The sequence below is a fragment of the Mytilus californianus genome, unplaced genomic scaffold (genome assembly GCF_021869535.1).
Source record: "Mytilus californianus isolate M0D057914Y unplaced genomic scaffold, xbMytCali1.0.p SCAF_17, whole genome shotgun sequence".
NCBI lineage: Eukaryota > Metazoa > Mollusca > Bivalvia > Mytilida > Mytilidae > Mytilus > Mytilus californianus.
In genome coordinates this window covers 3,817,128-3,835,705 of record NW_026262659.1, presented here as the reverse complement: position 1 = coordinate 3,835,705, position 18,578 = coordinate 3,817,128, and the positions used below count along the sequence as shown (strand labels likewise).

Here is an 18,578-nt window from a genome sequence, read left to right as displayed (position 1 = left end):
GTGCAGAAACCTCGGTGTACAAAATCGTTGAGCAAAAGTATTTTTGTCTGTCAGTTTGTAATTACACAGTCATGTGATATTTAACAATTAGACACAAGCATGCAATCACTCGTTATTGTTTCCAAAAATATCCAATCCCGTTCCTGTTTCTAATTTCAGTTTACAGTGCCACTTCACTTCACTTCACAACGCTTGTTTACGTCAGACAATGATTAAAAGTTTTATCTCTTTTAAAATATTCAACAATAACAAATTACAATGTATTTACTTTATTGATTCATCAACATTTTATTCAGAAAGATTTGGTGAAAGAAAGGTTACCTTGCTTGATCGAAATAGCTTACTCTGCTTTAAGTATTAATAATATCAACGCTTGATAGTTCCTGATAGCTAAAGGTTGATTATTCAAATTGTTGCTTTGACTAAATGTTATGATTGTCTTGATTTCATTTAACAGAAGGACTGGCGAAATGTGCCATATTTTTCATCATTATTAAACAATCAATACAATCAAAAGGACCCCTTCAGAAATAAGCGGAAACACTTTCATGGGTAATCCTTAGAAATATATTAGCACATCTTCAAGCTTGTTTGCATTGTTTATTTGATATTTTTATCTTTTGTATTTATTTTTTTTGCATTTGAAAATGTTTGATATCATTCTAAACAAATCTACATTTGATATTTAACCATTACAATTAACTATATTTGCAGGATTGCAGGACTTTTATCTCCTATAACCTACTCCAATCCAGGTTACTTGCCACTCAAACCTAGTGTTCTAGTAACTCCAACCTGGTTTGCTAGGTATCCCAATCTTCTTTTGATAAAAAAAAAAGATAACGATTTGTAACTGTTGTGTGATGGTGTCATGTTAAAATTTACTTGAATAAATCGAAATGTAAACTATCTTTTGAAAGTCTAGGGCTTTCACGTCCTTGTATTCTCGACGATATTTATTCTGAAGTCCTCAAAAAGGGCAAAAATAACAACAATATAATTATGAAAAATAGTGTAAGTTTGATTCATCAGTACACAGTACACAGTACACGAGTATTTCAATTTTGAAATCATACAAAATATTTTACAAGTATCAATTAAAAAAAAAGCGTAAATAAACTGCGTACGCAAACAATGATATATAATTGTATATCTATACATATCCTAATAATAGATTTTAAAGTTCAATCGTAACTTTAAACTTTTACCTTAGATAAGTCGATAAACATTCACATTTGTCCAGGTAAATCTGTAGTGTAGGTGTCTTTACAACAAACATGGCGCAGGTAGCTTCCAAAACATGCGATATTTGTTCCAGTGCTTTAACTGAGCATTATTGTATTGATTGTGAACAGTACTTCTGTGAAACCTGTAAAGGCTTACATAAAAGACAACGAGCTACGCGAAATCATGAATTTCAGAGTAGTTCAGATTTGATCCAGGAAGTAAAATCCAAATGTAAAGAACACGACGAGGATTTTATCTTTTTATGTTCTAGCTGTGATGTTCCTGTTTGTAGAAGATGTATTTCAGGTAAACACAATGGTCATAAAGTCGCTAATATAGATGATTCCATCACCAATTTGACTCAGGACATCAACATAGCAATCGAAAAAAAACTTAACATTGCAACTAAAAACGTAACGCAAATAAACAGTGAACTGAAAGCTTTTGATTTGGACGTTAACTCCGTCATTAAAGAAATAAGAGATGAAGGACACAAAATGAAAGCCATGATTGATCGCGTAGTCCAAAAAATGATCGACGATATAAATAGTAAAGCAAAGCAGGTACGGGAAAAACTGACAAAAATGGTTATAGAAGCGCAAACTGGATTACAGGGGATAACTGGTTTGGATCTAAAGAGAAAGGAACTCGAGAAAACAAGACGAGATGCTGCTCTATTTGAAAAGTTAAAAACCCTGAATAGTGATATAGATAAGTTCCAGGCTATCACGGTTCCAGTGCTTCCTTCTATTAGATATACACCAAAAGGAATACATGTAGAAAATGTGATTAATTTGTTTGGAACATATAGTTTGAGGTTTGTATCTTTTCGGAAATTGATATTTTATAGAATTTTATGTATTTCAATATTATGTAATCGTTGTTTACAATGACAGGAGCTAAATATGTCTATGAGTCTACATTGACATGTTTAGTAAAAAATAAGAATTGATTAGAAATCATCCAAAAAAAGTAAAATAACAAAAATACCGAACTCCGAGGAAGATATACGAAGAAATATCGCCTTTATTATGGTTTTTAAAGACATTTTAAAAGATACATCCACAGAAACAAGCAGAAGAGCTAAATTTTATTGAATCCCGAATGTTTAACGACTCTGGGGGTATAAATATATTGTCATCTCCGGAATTCTCCTGTTCCGACCGGAAAACCCCTGCAAGTTGATACATCCGGTTGTCTATCCTGGAAGTAAAGATTCGAAACAATGGGGACGTTAAAATTCGAAACATCATGTACAAAGTGCCGCACCATCCGCATGTTAAGAAATGTTTGAACAACTCTCTGATAGATCTGAAGGGGGACGTTTGCAAAGCAAAAGTTCTGTTCCTTTCCACAATGCCCTTATTTTTTAGTGGTAAACAAAATCCCTTGACCCTTTCAGCCCGGTCGACCCTATGTAAAAACCTACATTTGAATTAATTGTTAATTTTTTTCTACTCCTGAATATGCGTGAAAAATTGTCACTGGACGATAAGCCAGCAACAATTAATGAATCAGATTTTCAAATTGATATCAACAGAAAAACATGAAGCCGGCCTGTAAATACTAAGTTAAAAATGTTGTCATACCAATTCATATATCTAAACGATATAATATTTGTATAACATTGTCAATAAAATCATCATAGATAGCTGATCTGAAAGGTACACCATATACTTGCCACTTTACACCATGTATTGTGTTGCAACTCTAGATAAAGCCGACGAAGAAAGGCATAACATCGACCTCCGAAAGCTATATTTTTATGTAGCCTAGGTGGTTGAGTGGTCATTGGCGCTGGACACGGCACAGGCGGTGTTGCCACGATGTCACAGAAGCAAAGGTTCGAATCCCCCCGAGGGCTAAATTTGAGACGCATTATATATATATAATTTAGCTAAACTGCAATCAATTCCATCCTCATGCCTAATATATCATGTACTGTGTTACAACTTTAGATTCTACTGACGAGGAGGGTTAACAATAGGCCACAGAAAGCTGAATTTTTAGTTCAGTCTAGGTGGCCGAGTGGTCTAGATCGCTGGACATAGTGCAGGCGGTATTGTCTCGATATCTCAATAGCATGAGTTCGAATCCCGTCGAGGGAAAAACTAAAATTTTCTTCCACAAATTTGCAGATTTTACATTGTTGTGCTGATATCTAGAGTAATTATGAATATAATATGTGTTTTCAGCCGTGTATCACCTTCACTGATGCATTGCGCAGACGCCTTATCCCCTCCTCTAACTATAGCTGATAAAAATCAGCTATCGTTTCGGGAGGTGTTACCTTCTCGTAGGAATTAAACAAGGCCATCTGACACAATACACGAAGTATTTTTAATTGTACATGAATTATCATCTACTCATCTCTTCAGTATAATAACAGGATGCTAATCTATTTTTAGAAGCATACAATCACTGTAAATTAATATCCTATGTGTAGTGACAACTGCAAATTATACCATTTCCATCGGATTTCTTATGATTAAGAAATACCAGGCGTTAGAATATTTATAAAGTGCCCAGAAAATCAACCTAACGATGTTAAAGAAGTTCTGATTCTTGACTTCCTCCCCGAGCGGGGCTGTAAGCTATATATATAATTACTCTAAATATCAGCACAACAATGTTAAATCTGCAACTGGAAGAACATTTTTGTTCTTTCCTCGCCGGGATTCGAACTCATGCTACTGGGCACAGGGAGACAACACCGCCTGCAATGTGTCCATCGCTCTAAACCGATCAGCCACCTAGACTGAACTAATAATTCAGCTTTCGGAGGTCTAGTGTTACCTTTCCTCGTCAGTAGAATCTAAAGTTGTAACACAGTACATGATATATTAGGCATGAAGATGATATTGATTGCAGATTAGCTAAATATCTATCGTAAAGGATCGTAAGATACAGTCATAAAAATAAAGTACAATTGATAATGTTTGCAATTAGATTTTCTTACGGAAAGTAACGACATTTTCAGGTAACAAAAAATGCACATATCTTCCCCGGTTGAAATATTGTAAACACCCACAAACACACCGACCCACTATAGCTTTAACACATTAAGCAAACTGGATAATACGATATCGTTATTTTGGCGTTAACATATGCAACAAACTATATAATTATGGGTAATTGCATTGTCTATATTTACAGAAGTGCAACCTAAAAATATAAACATTAACACAAAGACAACAATTAATAAACAACACAATATTTCGGAGTTGTAAATTATAAAACTAAAAGCTGTATTATTTAAACCATAGTATAGTGATATTTATTTAGTGCACAGCTTTATTATTTTCTATTTCAAATTTTAAAGATGTGAAATGCAATCTCAGAAGACAATGGTAACAGAACGTCGTTATAGCTGCAAGAATTGCAGGAAATTTATTTGTTCGATAAAATCATTTTATTATCAATATAACATGATACATGGACACTTTTTTCAATTACACTAACACACAAACCCCGAGGTCCTAATTCTATTCAATGTCCGTTATTTATTTTGAAAAATATATGATATTTATTTCTTGTATCTTCAATTTCTTTAGAATTTAGAATAGTATGTTTTAACTTGTAAATGCTTCCTTAAAATATCCATAAATGTAGAATCGTATTTTCCTTTGGTGTGGGATACTGGCAGAAGAATCCATCATTGCAACATATGCCAATGTAGACTGTATTTATTTTGATAAAATTTCAAATAAGATATCAGATAGAAGAAATACACAATATTTCAACATATATTTCAAGTAAAGTATCAGATGAAATGGGAATGCACGATATCACAATAGATATATTTTAAATAAGATATCAGATGGTTTCACTTCTCTTTTTTTGCGTTTTCAACTGTGCGTTTTCATGGTTTCGCGTTCTCTGGTTTTCGCGATTTCGCGATATTGCGTTTTCGCGTTTGTCAGATACTGCCCACTTCTGCCAATCATTTCCTATGTTTTATCTGATCGGATGATGATGAACAACTTGAATATAATCTGACTGGAAAGTAACATTTTCAAGTACTATTTACATTTGTATTTTTTCAACGAGTACTTATGTATTCAATAATAATGATAATAAGAATAACAATAATATCTTGATTTAAAGAGATATACTCATTTGGATAAGGCTCTCTACATACAATATCAATTACACGAACCAAACCAAAAACCGGGGTTGAGGTACTCCGGACGGGTTAGCAGATCCTGCTTCACATGTGACACCCGTCGTGTTGCTCATGTTAGTACAAACCCGGTGATACGTCTAAATCGGTAGGTTACATTTGGGGAAAAGGGGATGGGATTATAGTTACGACAATTGGAACATATCTGCTGTCATCTGTGAATCGGATATTCCATAACGGTCAACCAACTCGTGATGGTGTCCGTAAAATTTACGAAGGGACGATTTCAACATTCACCACATGGAACTCTTGGTTTAATACAGTACACACTGGGACAATGTTTGATAAATCATCAACATCAACATTAGATGTCAGGCTTTCATTGGGGTCATAAACCATGGACTGCTAGGGAAGTTGAATATTGCTACTTGCTGGGCCAACTAACATGTGGTCATCCAGGTGTTGAATTGTACTGCCATAGGTTGACAATTTTGTTTCATATATTGTACCTGCAAAGGTTTATATTTACCTTTGTTTTGCAGGTTAACTCTGGATAGGAAAAACCATTAAAACAGGAAATGAAAAATGTATTATTATAGAAGATATTAATTAGTTCAAAAAATATATGTCAGATGTAAATCAAATTTAAATCTTCATTTATTACTATCAAAATGATCAAAATTATTATCAATTACATTTATTCATTTTGTAATAAAATTGAGAATGGAAACGGGGAATGTGTCTACGAGACAATAACTCGATTAAAGAGCAGAAAACAGCTCAAGGCCACAAATGTGTCTTCAACACAGCGAGAAAGTCCCTCACCCGGAGGCGGGCTTCAGCTGGACCCTAAACAAAAATTTGTACTAGTTCAGCAAAAATGGACGTAATATAAAAGAATAAAAGAGCTAAGGTTAAAGGTTATCAGAAGAGTAGCCAAATGTAATAAAATAAAGTCAAATAAAAACAAAATGTTATTGTCTGTTGTACAGTGTGGAAAAATTGCAATTCCTATTATCCATTTGTACTTTAAAATTACTTAAATTGCATGACAAATGATAGCATTGCAAGTCAAGTTAAGATACATTTTTCAATTTTTTATTTAAGGATTTTTCTTCCCTAAATTACGGTAATACACACACATCTCTGTTTTGAGATAATTATTCGATAAACAAATGATGTATTTCCACATTAGTTTTTGTATTTTTCTTGAATAATGATACACTATACAACTTTGTAAACAAAATATATTTACAACAATTATGATAGTTATCATATTATTGATATAAATCTGATCTAGACCATCATAAAATAATGGCTTCTTGGTGCCTATGGATATTAAAATTGTATAGTAATTCATTTAAAAATGATATTAAACGAACAATTTCCTAAAGTGTACCTTTGTCATAAAAAGATATTTTTTTTTTAGAGTTTCTTCTTTCACGTTCAACATGTTAAAAAATAGTAAACACATTAACTGTGACTGTTGTCATATCCAAAAACTGCAGTTTGATCAAATAATGAATTCTTTATATTAATTGAAAAACCGAAACAGTATATAGATAGTTGGTAAACTTTATTTTACTTTTATCACATGTCTATGGAGATATGGCAAATGTTCCTTTCTTTTTATATATAGAAATCATGTATAAGCAGTATAATTTTTACATTCAATCACTTTTAAATTATTTCAAATATTAAGAAAGTTTGATTTATATTAGAAATTTCTTATACCGTATATACCACAAAAGTTAATGAAATATATATTCTTACATTGTCGAGTTAGAAAAATAAAATCTAACTAACTCGTTCAAAACAAAATCATAGAAAATATTGGATATTTATTCAGTGAAATAAAAAGAATCTCACTATACATGTGATACATAAGAGTCACTGCTTTATTATATATATAATAAAGTATAATGATTAATGAAAATTAGTCTAAAGTAAAAAAAAACGGAAATGATTGAAAATACATAGCTAACCAATACTATTATAACTAATTAGTCAATTGTTTAAAATACATTTAGATTTTCCCTGTAATTCTATGTTTTAATTCCTGTTTGACTTTATTTCCCTAAATTAACACCTGACAATTTTATTACACCTGTTTTGTCATCTATCCCCTAATCACAACATGTGGTCTGATCAGGGACCAAAATGCCCATCATGTCAGACATACAAAAAATGCACAGCATTTTTCAGACTATGTTCCAGTATGTATTGTAGCATCCTTGCGAGCAGCAACCCTCTGTCAAGGTAATAATACAAAATAATTGACAGAAGAGGGCAGTAATTGAAAAACGCGAAGTCGAAAACACAAAAAAACGAGAAGTGAAACCATTTCGCGTTTTCGCGTTGTCGACTTAGCGTTTTCGCGTTTTCGCCCATTAGAATATGAAAGGTGAAAAGGCAAAATCGTGAAAATCCGAAATGGCCTTAACCGGCCACCATAAAAATATGATAGACAGGATTTCACTGAAGAATCGGTTGAAATAGAATACCCAATATATATGTTTATTCATTTTAAAGGCTGCCTTATTCAGTATGGCCATGTATCAAAAACGGAAGATTTTCTTTCCCGACGTGATTACTGTTACACTACTATTTCATGTTAAGGGTTACCTGGGTAGTGTTGGGCATCCTAGAACATTCATAAACCTACCACAGTCACTATTTGCATTTCCAATGCCAGGCGTTTACACATACAGTGGTTGTCGATGATTGCGTCTTCCATAATTTATTTCGTTGAATTTTTTAAAAACTTTTTTCTAGGCAGTATTACCATAAAGTATAGGTTTTGCTCATTGTTGAAGGCCATAGAGTCGCTTCTAGTTGTCTACATATTCGTTTTTTATACAGTGGTGTACTTTGGTTTAATTGGCAATAACATCTGATCTCCTCATTGTATATGACTTTCTCTAATTCTTTCCCGATTTATCCTTTTCTTGACCTGTTGATATTTTGTTAATCACCATGTGGTTCGTTTGATCTGATTTCTTCTTTGGTCAAAATTAAATTATGACGTCAAGATTTTCTTGCTTTCCTCCGAATTTCTTATTGTGACGTCACGATAAAAAGGCTACTATGTCTGATAACGTTACATAGAAAGATCACATATTTTTGCAGATAATTGGAAAAGAAGGATTTAATTTGTATGCATATCGGTTTAAAAGCATCGTTGAAAATCTAACTGTCTCGAGTGGAAAAATCTCGTATCACACTCGATGCAGTGGTAGAGTATATCGCCAATGGCAGTCAGCAGGGTTTAAGAACATCCGTCTTTTGGAAAATGTTGTTTGTGCTGTATTTAGACCCCTCTACCAAGAAATTTGTTTTGCATGCACACGTATTAAAATTGCGGTTTGAACGTTGTTATCAATTTAGACATGTTTATATATTTTCGTTTGGTCTTGTATTATATTTGCCTTCGGGTTTATATGATCCGTTCATCCTATTTTGACTCCTCAAAATTCAAGAGTCTATCCTAAATTGAGGTAAATTGTATGGTTTTCCAAATACCGTTTCGATTCCTAACATCACTGAAGAGACATTAATTGTCGAAATCCGGATATGGTGTACTAAATTTTGCACCTTTTTTTTGCGGTATACCATCTTTTCCGCAAGTTTATTGTTTTCTGTTTGGTATTAAATTAATAAATAAGATCCATTTTGTTACATCTGTTAATCCGTTTAATTGGCAATCGCCAACGGCAGTCAGCAGGGTTTAAGAACATCCGTTGTTCGACCTGCTTTCAAATGCGTTTTATTAAAATATACTTTTTCACTTTTTTGGTCTTTTGGGAAATGTTGCTTGTGTTGTATTTATACCCCTCTACCAAGAAATTTGTTTTGCATGCACACGTATAAAAATTGAGGTTTTTATCCAACGCAATCATAGGTTTGATCGTTGTTTTCAATTTAGACTTGTTTATATTTTTTTATTTGGGTTTGTATTATATTTCCCTTCGGGTTTATATGATCCTTCATCCTATTTCGACTCTTCAATATTCAAGTGTCTATCTGAAATTGAGGTAAATTATATGGCCTTCCAAATACCGTTTCGATTCCTAACATCACTGAAGAGACATTAATTGTCGAAATCCGGATATGGTGTACTAATTTTTGCACCTTTTGTTTGCGGTATACCATCTTTTCCGCAAGTTTATTGTTTTCTGTTTGATATTAAATTAATAATTAAGATCCATTTTGTTACATCTGGTGATCCGTTTATTTGGCAATCGCCAAATAGCAGGGTTTAAGAACATCCGTTGTTCGACCTGCAAGTCAAATGCGTTTTGTTAAAATATACTTTTTCACTTTTTTTGTCTTTTGGTTGCGGTTTTTATCCAACGCAATCATAGGTTTGAACGTTGTTTTCAATTAAGACTTGTTTATATATATATATATAAAAACGCCTAAAATTTATATAATTTATTTATTGTGTACATGTATCGTTACTCGTAACGATCCAGCGCCCTCGTGGGAAAAATCGTTGACTATTATTGAGACGTTTTATATATATATATATATATATATATATATAAGTCTGAAAATTACACCCAACAGTGTTAGAATTAGACTTTTATGCTGACAAATTTTTGTCCCTCAACGGGATTCGAACTCACTCCTTTGATACACTACAGCACCAATCGCTTAGCCTCATGTCCAGCGCTCTAGACCACACGACCACATCCGCTATATAAAAATATAACTTCAATAGTCGTAGTGTTACCTTGTCACGTAAGGCGAATCTAGAGATAGACATAAGACATGTGTTTTAAGCGTGTGAAGATGTTATATTATTATTTAATACACAATGTATTTGTTATTTGTCAGCAATCTAACTCAACAATTTTTATATACCGTATGGGATAATGATTCAATTCATTATACAGTCACTAGAAATAAGTATATCATACAAACAAGTCTAAGCAAGTGACAACCATACAATATATATGCCCACTGGATCTCAGTGTGTTTGAGACATATATATATATATATAGACTTGTTTATGTTTTTACGTTTGGGCTTGTATTATATTTGCCTTCGGGTTTATATGATCCGTTCATCATATTTTGACTCCTCAAAATTCAAAAGTCTATCCTAAATTGAGGTAAATTGTATGGCTTTCCAAATACCGTGTCGATTCCTAACATCACTGAAGAGACATTAATTGTCGAAATCCGGATATGGTGTACAAAAACCTTTGCACCTTTTGTTTGCGGTATATCATCTTTTCCGCAAGTTTATTGTTTTCTGTTTAGTATTAAATTTATATTTAAGTCCCATTTATTACATCGGTGATCCGTTTATTTGGCAATCGCCAATGGCAGTCAGCAGGGTTTAAGAACATTTGTTGTTCGACCTGTTAGTCAAATGCGTTTTGTAAAAATATACTTTTTCACTCTTTTGGTCTTTTGGAAAATGTTGTTTGTGCTGTATTTATACCCCTCTAACAAGAAATTTGTTTTGCATGCACACGTATAAAAATTGCGGTTTTTATCCAACGCAATCATAGGTTTGAACGTTGTTTTCAATTCAGACTTGTTTATATTTTTTCGTTTGGGCTTGTATTATATTTGCCTTCGGGTTTATATGATCCGTTCATCCTATTTTGACTCCTCAAAATTCAAGAGTCTATCCTAAATTGAGGTAAATTGTATGGCTTTCCAAATACCGTTTCGATTCCTAACATCACTGAAGAGACATTAATTGTCGAAATCCGGATATGGTGTACAAAAACCTTTGCACCTTTTGTTTGCGGTATATCATCTTTTCCGCAAGTTTATTGTTTTCAGTTTAGTATTAAATTTATATTTAAGTTCCATTTATTACATCGGTGATCCGTTCATTTGGCAATCGCCAATGGCAGTCAGCAGGGTTTAAGAACATTTGTTGTTCGACCTGTTAGTCAAATGCGTTTTGTAAAAATATACTTTTTCACTTTTTTGGTCTTTTGGAAAATGTTGTTTGTGCTGTATTTATACCCCTCTACCAAGAAATTTGTTTTGCATGCACACGTATAAAAATTGAGGTTTTTATCCAACGCAATCATAGGTTTGATCGTTGTTTTCAATTTAGACTTGTTTACATTTTTTTATTTGGGTTTGTATTATATTTCCCTTCGGGTTTATATGATCCTTCATCCTATTTCGACTCTTCAATATTCAAGTGTCTATCTGAAATTGAGGTAAATTATATGGCCTTCCAAATACCGTTTCGATTCCTAACATCACTGAAGAGACATTAATTGTCGAAATACGGATATGGTGTACTAATTTTTGCACCTTTTGTTTGCGGTATACCATCTTTTCCGCAAGTTTATTGTTTTCTGTTTGATATTAAATTAATAATTAAGATCCATTTTGTTACATCTGGTGATCCGTTTATTTGGCAATCGCCAATGGCAGTCAGCAGGGTTTAAGAACATCCGTTGTTCGACCTGCTAGTCAAATGCGTTTTGTTAAAATATACTTTTTCACTTTTTTTGTCTTTTGGTTGCGGTTTTTATCCAACGCAATCATAGGTTTGAACGTTGTTTTCAATTAAGACTTGTTTATATATATATATATAAAAACGCCTAAAATTTATATAATTTATTTATTGTGTACATGTATCGTTACTCGTAACGATCCAGCGCCCTCGTGGGAAAAATCGTTGACTATTATTCAGACGTTTTATATATATATATATATATATATATATATATATATATATATATATAGACTTGTTTATGTTTTTTCGTTTGGGCTTGTATTATATTTGCCTTCGGGTTTATATGATCCGTTCATCCTATTTTGACTCCTCAAAATTCAAGAGTCTATCCTAAATTGAGGTAAATTGTATGGCTTTCCAAATACCGTGTCGATTCCTAACATCACTGAAGAGACATTAATTGTCGAAATCCGGATATGGTGTACAAAAACCTTTGCCCCTTTTGTTTGCGGTATATCATCTTTTCCGCAAGTTTATTGTTTTCTGTTTAGTATTAAATTTATATTTAAGTTCCATTTATTACATCGGTGATCCGTTTATTTGGCAATCGCCAATGGCAGTCAGCAGGGTTTAAGAACATTTGTTGTTCGACCTGTTAGTCAAATGCGTTTTGTAAAAATATACTTTTTCACTTTTTTGGTCTTTTGGAAAATGTTGTTTGTGCTGTATTTATACCCCTCTAACAAGAAATTTGTTTTGCATGCACACGTATAAAAATTGCGGTTTTTATCCAACGCAATCATAGGTTTGAACGTTGTTTTCAATTTAGACTTGATTATATTTTTTCGTTTGGGCTTGTATTATATTTGCCTTCGGGTTTATATGATCCGTTCATCATATTTTGACTCCTCAAAATTCAAAAGTCTATCCTAAATTGAGGTAAATTGTATGGCTTTCCAAATACCGTTTCGATTCCTAACATCACTGAAGAGACATTAATTGTCGAAATCCGGATATGGTGTACAAAAACCTTTGCCCCTTTTGTTTGCGGTATATCATCTTTTCCGCAAGTTTATTGTTTTCTGTTTAGTATTAAATTTATATTTAAGTTCCATTTATTACATCGGTGATCCGTTTATTTGGCAATCGCCAATGGCAGTCAGCAGGGTTTAAGAACATTTGTTGTTCGACCTGTTAGTCAAATGCGTTTTGTAAAAATATACTTTTTCACTTTTTTGGTCTTTTGGAAAATGTTGTTTGTGCTGTATTTATACCCCTCTAACAAGAAATTTGTTTTGCATGCACACGTATAAAAATTGCGGTTTTTATCCAACGCAATCATAGGTTTGAACGTTGTTTTCAATTCAGACTTGTTTATATTTTTTCGTTTGGGCTTGTATTATATTTGCCTTCGGGTTTATATGATCCGTTCATCCTATTTTGACTCCTCAAAATTCAAGAGTCTATCCTAAATTGAGGTAAATTGTATGGCTTTCCAAATACCGTTTCGATTCCTAACATCACTGAAGAGACATTAATTGTCGAAATCCGGATATGGTGTACAAAAACCTTTGCACCTTTTGTTTGCGGTATATCATCTTTTCCGCAAGTTTATTGTTTTCTGTTTAGTATTAAATTTATATTTAAGTTCCATTTATTACATCGGTGATCCGTTTATTTGGCAATCGCCAATGGCAGTCAGCAGGGTTTAAGAACATTTGTTGTTCGACCTGTTAGTCAAATGCGTTTTGTAAAAATATACTTTTTCACTTTTTTGGTCGTTTGGAAAATGTTGTTTGTGCTGTATTTATACCCCTCTAACAAGAAATTTGTTTTGCATGCACACGTATAAAAATTGCGGTTTTTATCCAACGCAATCATAGGTTTGAACGTTGTTTTCAATTTAGACTTGTATATATATATATATATATATATATCTCTCTTTTTTTATAATTTTTTTTAATGTTCAATTGGATGTATGCAAACGAGCAAAATAATCACCAGATTTTAAATTATGTAATGACAAATCTTTGAAATCAGCATTTTAAAGTTAGATCTCATTCTCACTTAACAGTTTCTTGGATTAATTTGCACTTCTCATGAGTGCAAATTGGAACCACACTTTTTATAACGGTAGAATCATCAATTTTGGCAATGATATACCTCTGGGGATAAGTGAAACAATACAACATTTTTTCTGGTGTAGCTCGCCTGGTTCGGCAATACGAGTGAAAACAGTGGTAAAATCCTATAGGATATTATTTTCTCCCATAGGATTTTTTAAAATCCTACAGGATTTTGAGAAATCCTATAGGATAAAGTCATAATCCCTTAGGATATTTTTAATATCCTACAGGATATTAAAATCCTATGAGATTTATAATCACTTAGGAGAATAAAAATATCCTACAGGATATATTTTCTCCCTTAGGACTAAAAAAATCCCTTAGGAGAAATAAAAGCATTTCCTACAGGATATTTTTTATCCTATAGGATATTTGTCTAATAGAATAATCCTAAGGGATAAAAAATATCCGATAGGATTAATAAGAATCATAAGGGATATCATTACAGAAAAAATATCCTGTGGGATAAAAACAAATCCTAAGGGATAAAAATAAATCCTAAGGGATAAAAAAAAAACTCCTACGGGAGAATAAAAAATCCTATGGGAGATTAAAGCAAATTATGATGGAGAAAAATATCCTATGGGAGATAAAAAAAATGCTATTGGAGAAATAAATATCCTTTGAGAGAAAAAAATCCTATTTGAGAACAAAACCTTAGAAAATCAATAACACAAAATTCCCGATAATAGTACTCCAAGCCTGGAGCTTGCATGTCAGTTACTGCTACTGGTTCTTTGTTCGTTTATGTTTATTATTGTCATTTGCGTAGTTTCTTCTGTTACCTATTCTAACATCGGACTTTGACTTCTTTTAATTTAAGTTTTACCCATGTGTTATGCAGTGTGGTTGTTTATTCCTCATTTGCTAAAGGTATAGGGGCAAGTTGAGATATCAAAAATCATATTTAACCCTGTCGCAAGTCAGCAACCTTTAGCCTTTGTTAATCTTGTGTTGTTGTTTTTTTTTTAAATTTGGGTTCATTTGTATGTTTCGAAGTTTTATGTAGCAACCATTTCGCTGAACTAGTATACATTATTGTTTAGGGGCCAGCTGAGGCCCGCCTCCAGGTGCGGGATTTTTTTCTCTCTGCGTTGAAGACGCATTTTTAACTCATGAGTGCACCTGTATTCAACCCTGTTGTCATACTGAGACAATGACACCATATAAACCAAAACTTAAGCTGTGAAAAAAATCAGAAGCAAATTTAAACAACACATGGTGTTGAGGCTTAGTATACCACCAGCTCGTAATTGAAAGTAGATGCGACTCAGAAATATGTGTCCAACAGATCTTAAAAGCAATCATACGTTTGCATTCATCTCTGTTGAGCTGCTATCCAAATAGGAGTTCATTGTTTTCTGTAGGTTCTGAGAGATAATTATCTGTTGGACTATTAGACAGACAGAGAGACAGATGTACAAGAAGATTGTATATAGCCCCCGCTCCGATAGTAGGGGTATAATTATTTTTTACCACCAAAAAGGTAGTTGTCTGGTGACACAAATACTCATATAAAAGTTAAGTTTAAACATTTTTAATAAATGAATAAATTAACTACAGCGACTCTTTTCACAAAAAAAAATCTTACGATTAAAATTAATCGAAAGTTATACTGAAATGTGTATGACTTACGAGTATTGGACATTAACATTAACAACAATAAAGCCATCAACAGATTTTATAATATCCCAAAACTTTTGAAAATATAAACTAGATGATCTAAAGAGAGTGTGTTGTTCACCTAGATCTATGTGCATCTTCAACAACGGATACACCAACATGTAAGACAAGAACATTATTCATGACTAAAATCTCTTTTTTTGTTGAAATTATATTGCTGATATTTTTTTCTGTTTACAGTTTTTATCTCCTATAGTTTTGGCCCAAAACTCAAAAAAGTGTCAAAATCGTCAGTTAAGGGCAATAGCTCCTATAAGAAGACAACTGACCAGGTCATCTACATGTCAGCAGACCTATTTGCAAATCTTGTCTTTGTTTTTTTAAAGTTTCCATCTTTCTATCATAGTTTTCAAAATAATAGGCAAAACCGGAATTTGTTTTGGTAAAAAATCTTAATTTAATAGTAAATAACCCCAATATGGTCATCAACTGACGATTTCCGTCATTTGACCTATCTGTAGATCTTGTCTTACTGAGAATTTTTGCTTTACAAGTTTCGATCTATATTTTATAGTTTTCAAGATATAAGCAAAAACGCAAATAATGGTTAAATTGTCTTTAAATGGCAATTTCTTTAATTGGAAACCGACTGTCGATTTCAGACATGCCATACTTATTTGTAGATTTTGTCTTGCTGATCATTCTTGCTTCATAAAGTTTATGTCGATCTACTATGATTTTCAAGATAATAGGCAAACACGAAATAAATTTGTAAAGTTTGTAATTTAACATGTTTAAGGGCAATAACTACTACAGGAAGCCGTCTTTTGTAATGTTTACAGAAAGATGGTAGATAGCATCGTTCTGAACTTTTTTTGCCCCAGTCTAATTTTCTCTATCTAAAGTGGTTTTAAAAGTTATAGACAAAACTTGCATTTTACCCCTGTTCTCTTTTTAACCATGTCGGACATGTTGGTTTGGGTGGGGTTATCGGACAGTGGTCATTCTAATTGTTACAAGACTAGACAAGACAATATTTTATTTAAGTCTCACCTCTTCATTTTATAAAACATATAAAAAGTTAATAAAATATAATCATAAAACATACAAGAGCCACTCTAAAGTTAGGAGAGACTATCTCAAATGTATATACATTATGTCAATAAACTTGGCAATATAAAATACATCTTCTTTTCAATAAAATGTCATTGCAGATTTTGGCGGTATTAAAGTACATATTTTCATCTGTGAATAAAAATATAAATTTATCGTCATCAGACAAATGCATAAAATTTACATTACATAGAGACACCAAAAACAATTAATTGATTATTTACTTACTTACTTACTTACTTACTTAGATTTTGGCGGTATAAAAGTACATATTTTCATCTGCGAAGAAAAATATAAATTTATCGACATCGGACAAATGGATAAAATTAACATTACAAAGAGACACCAAAATCAATTAATTAATTAATTTACTTACTTACTGACTTACTTACTTACTTACTTACTTACTTACTTTTTACTTACTTACTTACTTACTTACTTACTAACTTACTTACTTACGTGCTTAACTGACTGACTTACTTATTTATTTATTTATTTATTTATCTATTTATTTCCGTTTCATTTTTAAATAAAAGAAAATGATAGAATTTCGAAAAATAGTTGATTCCTTTTATTTTATATGTTTTTTGATAGCTCGATTGCTTTCTACTTGAACAACCTTAATGGGCTTGGTAAACGACAGAAAATCACAATTTGAATTTGAATGTAAGAACAAAGATAGAGGGCGATTCTTGTCTTTAAGAGATGTGCTATATGTATGGCAATGAGACAACTAAATTTCTACCAGGGACCAAATATTTACCATCCCGGTCAATCCTTTTTTTTTTTAATAGATTAACAAACAAAAAATTAAGACATTATCAACTAAGCTTTAATTGTTTGATAATTTCTTAAAAATGTTTCTTTGTCATTCTTAAAGTTTAAAATAGCTTATATCCCAATAACCAGATATCAAGATATAATGTCAAAGAAATATTTTCAAGAATATCCTGTCAGTGGTTTAAGGAAAAAAATACTCTGTAGAGCAACAATGCACTTGCCTCGTTTGATTTGAAATAAAACGTTTTAAAATCGCTATTGAACGGTTGTTCGATGGAAAAATGTTCCTGACCAGCTCAGGATCGCATTTGCCAGCAATGCAAATAGAGATAATCTGTGATAATGTAACTTGAAGCAGAAGTGTCTTGTGAGAGTTTCTAGTTGAAGAGTTGAATCTTCTTTGAATCCTAGTTGTTCAGTATATGTTGTACAGTCCAGTATGAGTTGAGTAACTGCTAGCTTATTGTTAAACAGTATAGTTATATATAAAAAAAAAATCTATTTGCAGGTAAAATGAATGACTAAATATTTGGGTTATTTGACTTTCTGAAGGTTCTTTCTATCCTTTTTATGTATATATCATTGTATATTTTATCTCCTAAGATTTTTATATTTCACTACCAATGTATAGCGCACCACCATTGGATTTTACCTTCATGTACTATATTTTACCTCTCTTCCCCGTATTGAACTTTTAATTATTACCCGTTAAGGGGTGTTCCTTATAATAGGAAGCTAATACGAAGAAAAGAAGAAAGAAGACGAATTACTAAACACTGCACTAAAGATGTGAATGAAGGGTAATAAATGCACCAAGAACATAAATTAAGATTAATTTTATTATTAAAGAAATTATGTTCAAGATGTTCAAGGATGGTTAGAAGAAATAAAGAAATTTAAAACTTATTAATATTTTTAACGTGGCACACGTTCCTTTTTGTGTAATGTCTGTCAGATCACCTTGTTAATTGACCAAATCAATCTTAAGGGATTACATTTTTTTTTCATTTTAACTGACTAGGCTGTCATTCTTTTCTTTGATGCTTTGTTAGAAAATTAGTTTTTGAAAAAAAAGTGTTTGTATGCGCTATATGAAATGAAAGATATGTGAAATGAAAATAAAAACAATGGAACCCAATATCATCAAC

The 18,578-nt window shown here is 32.3% G+C and overlaps 1 protein-coding gene across 1 annotated transcript; it reads left to right on the top strand.

The window, feature by feature from the left end:
• Positions 1-1,249: 1,249 nt before the first annotated feature.
• Positions 1,250-5,024, top strand: LOC127726450 (transcription intermediary factor 1-beta-like). The gene is made up of 3 exons (XM_052233827.1): positions 1,250-2,044; positions 4,550-4,608; positions 4,984-5,024. Exons 1-3 carry the CDS (start codon positions 1,278-1,280, stop codon positions 5,022-5,024), a joined length of 867 nt encoding a protein of 288 aa, XP_052089787.1. The 5' UTR covers positions 1,250-1,277.
• Positions 5,025-18,578: the final 13,554 nt, after the last annotated feature.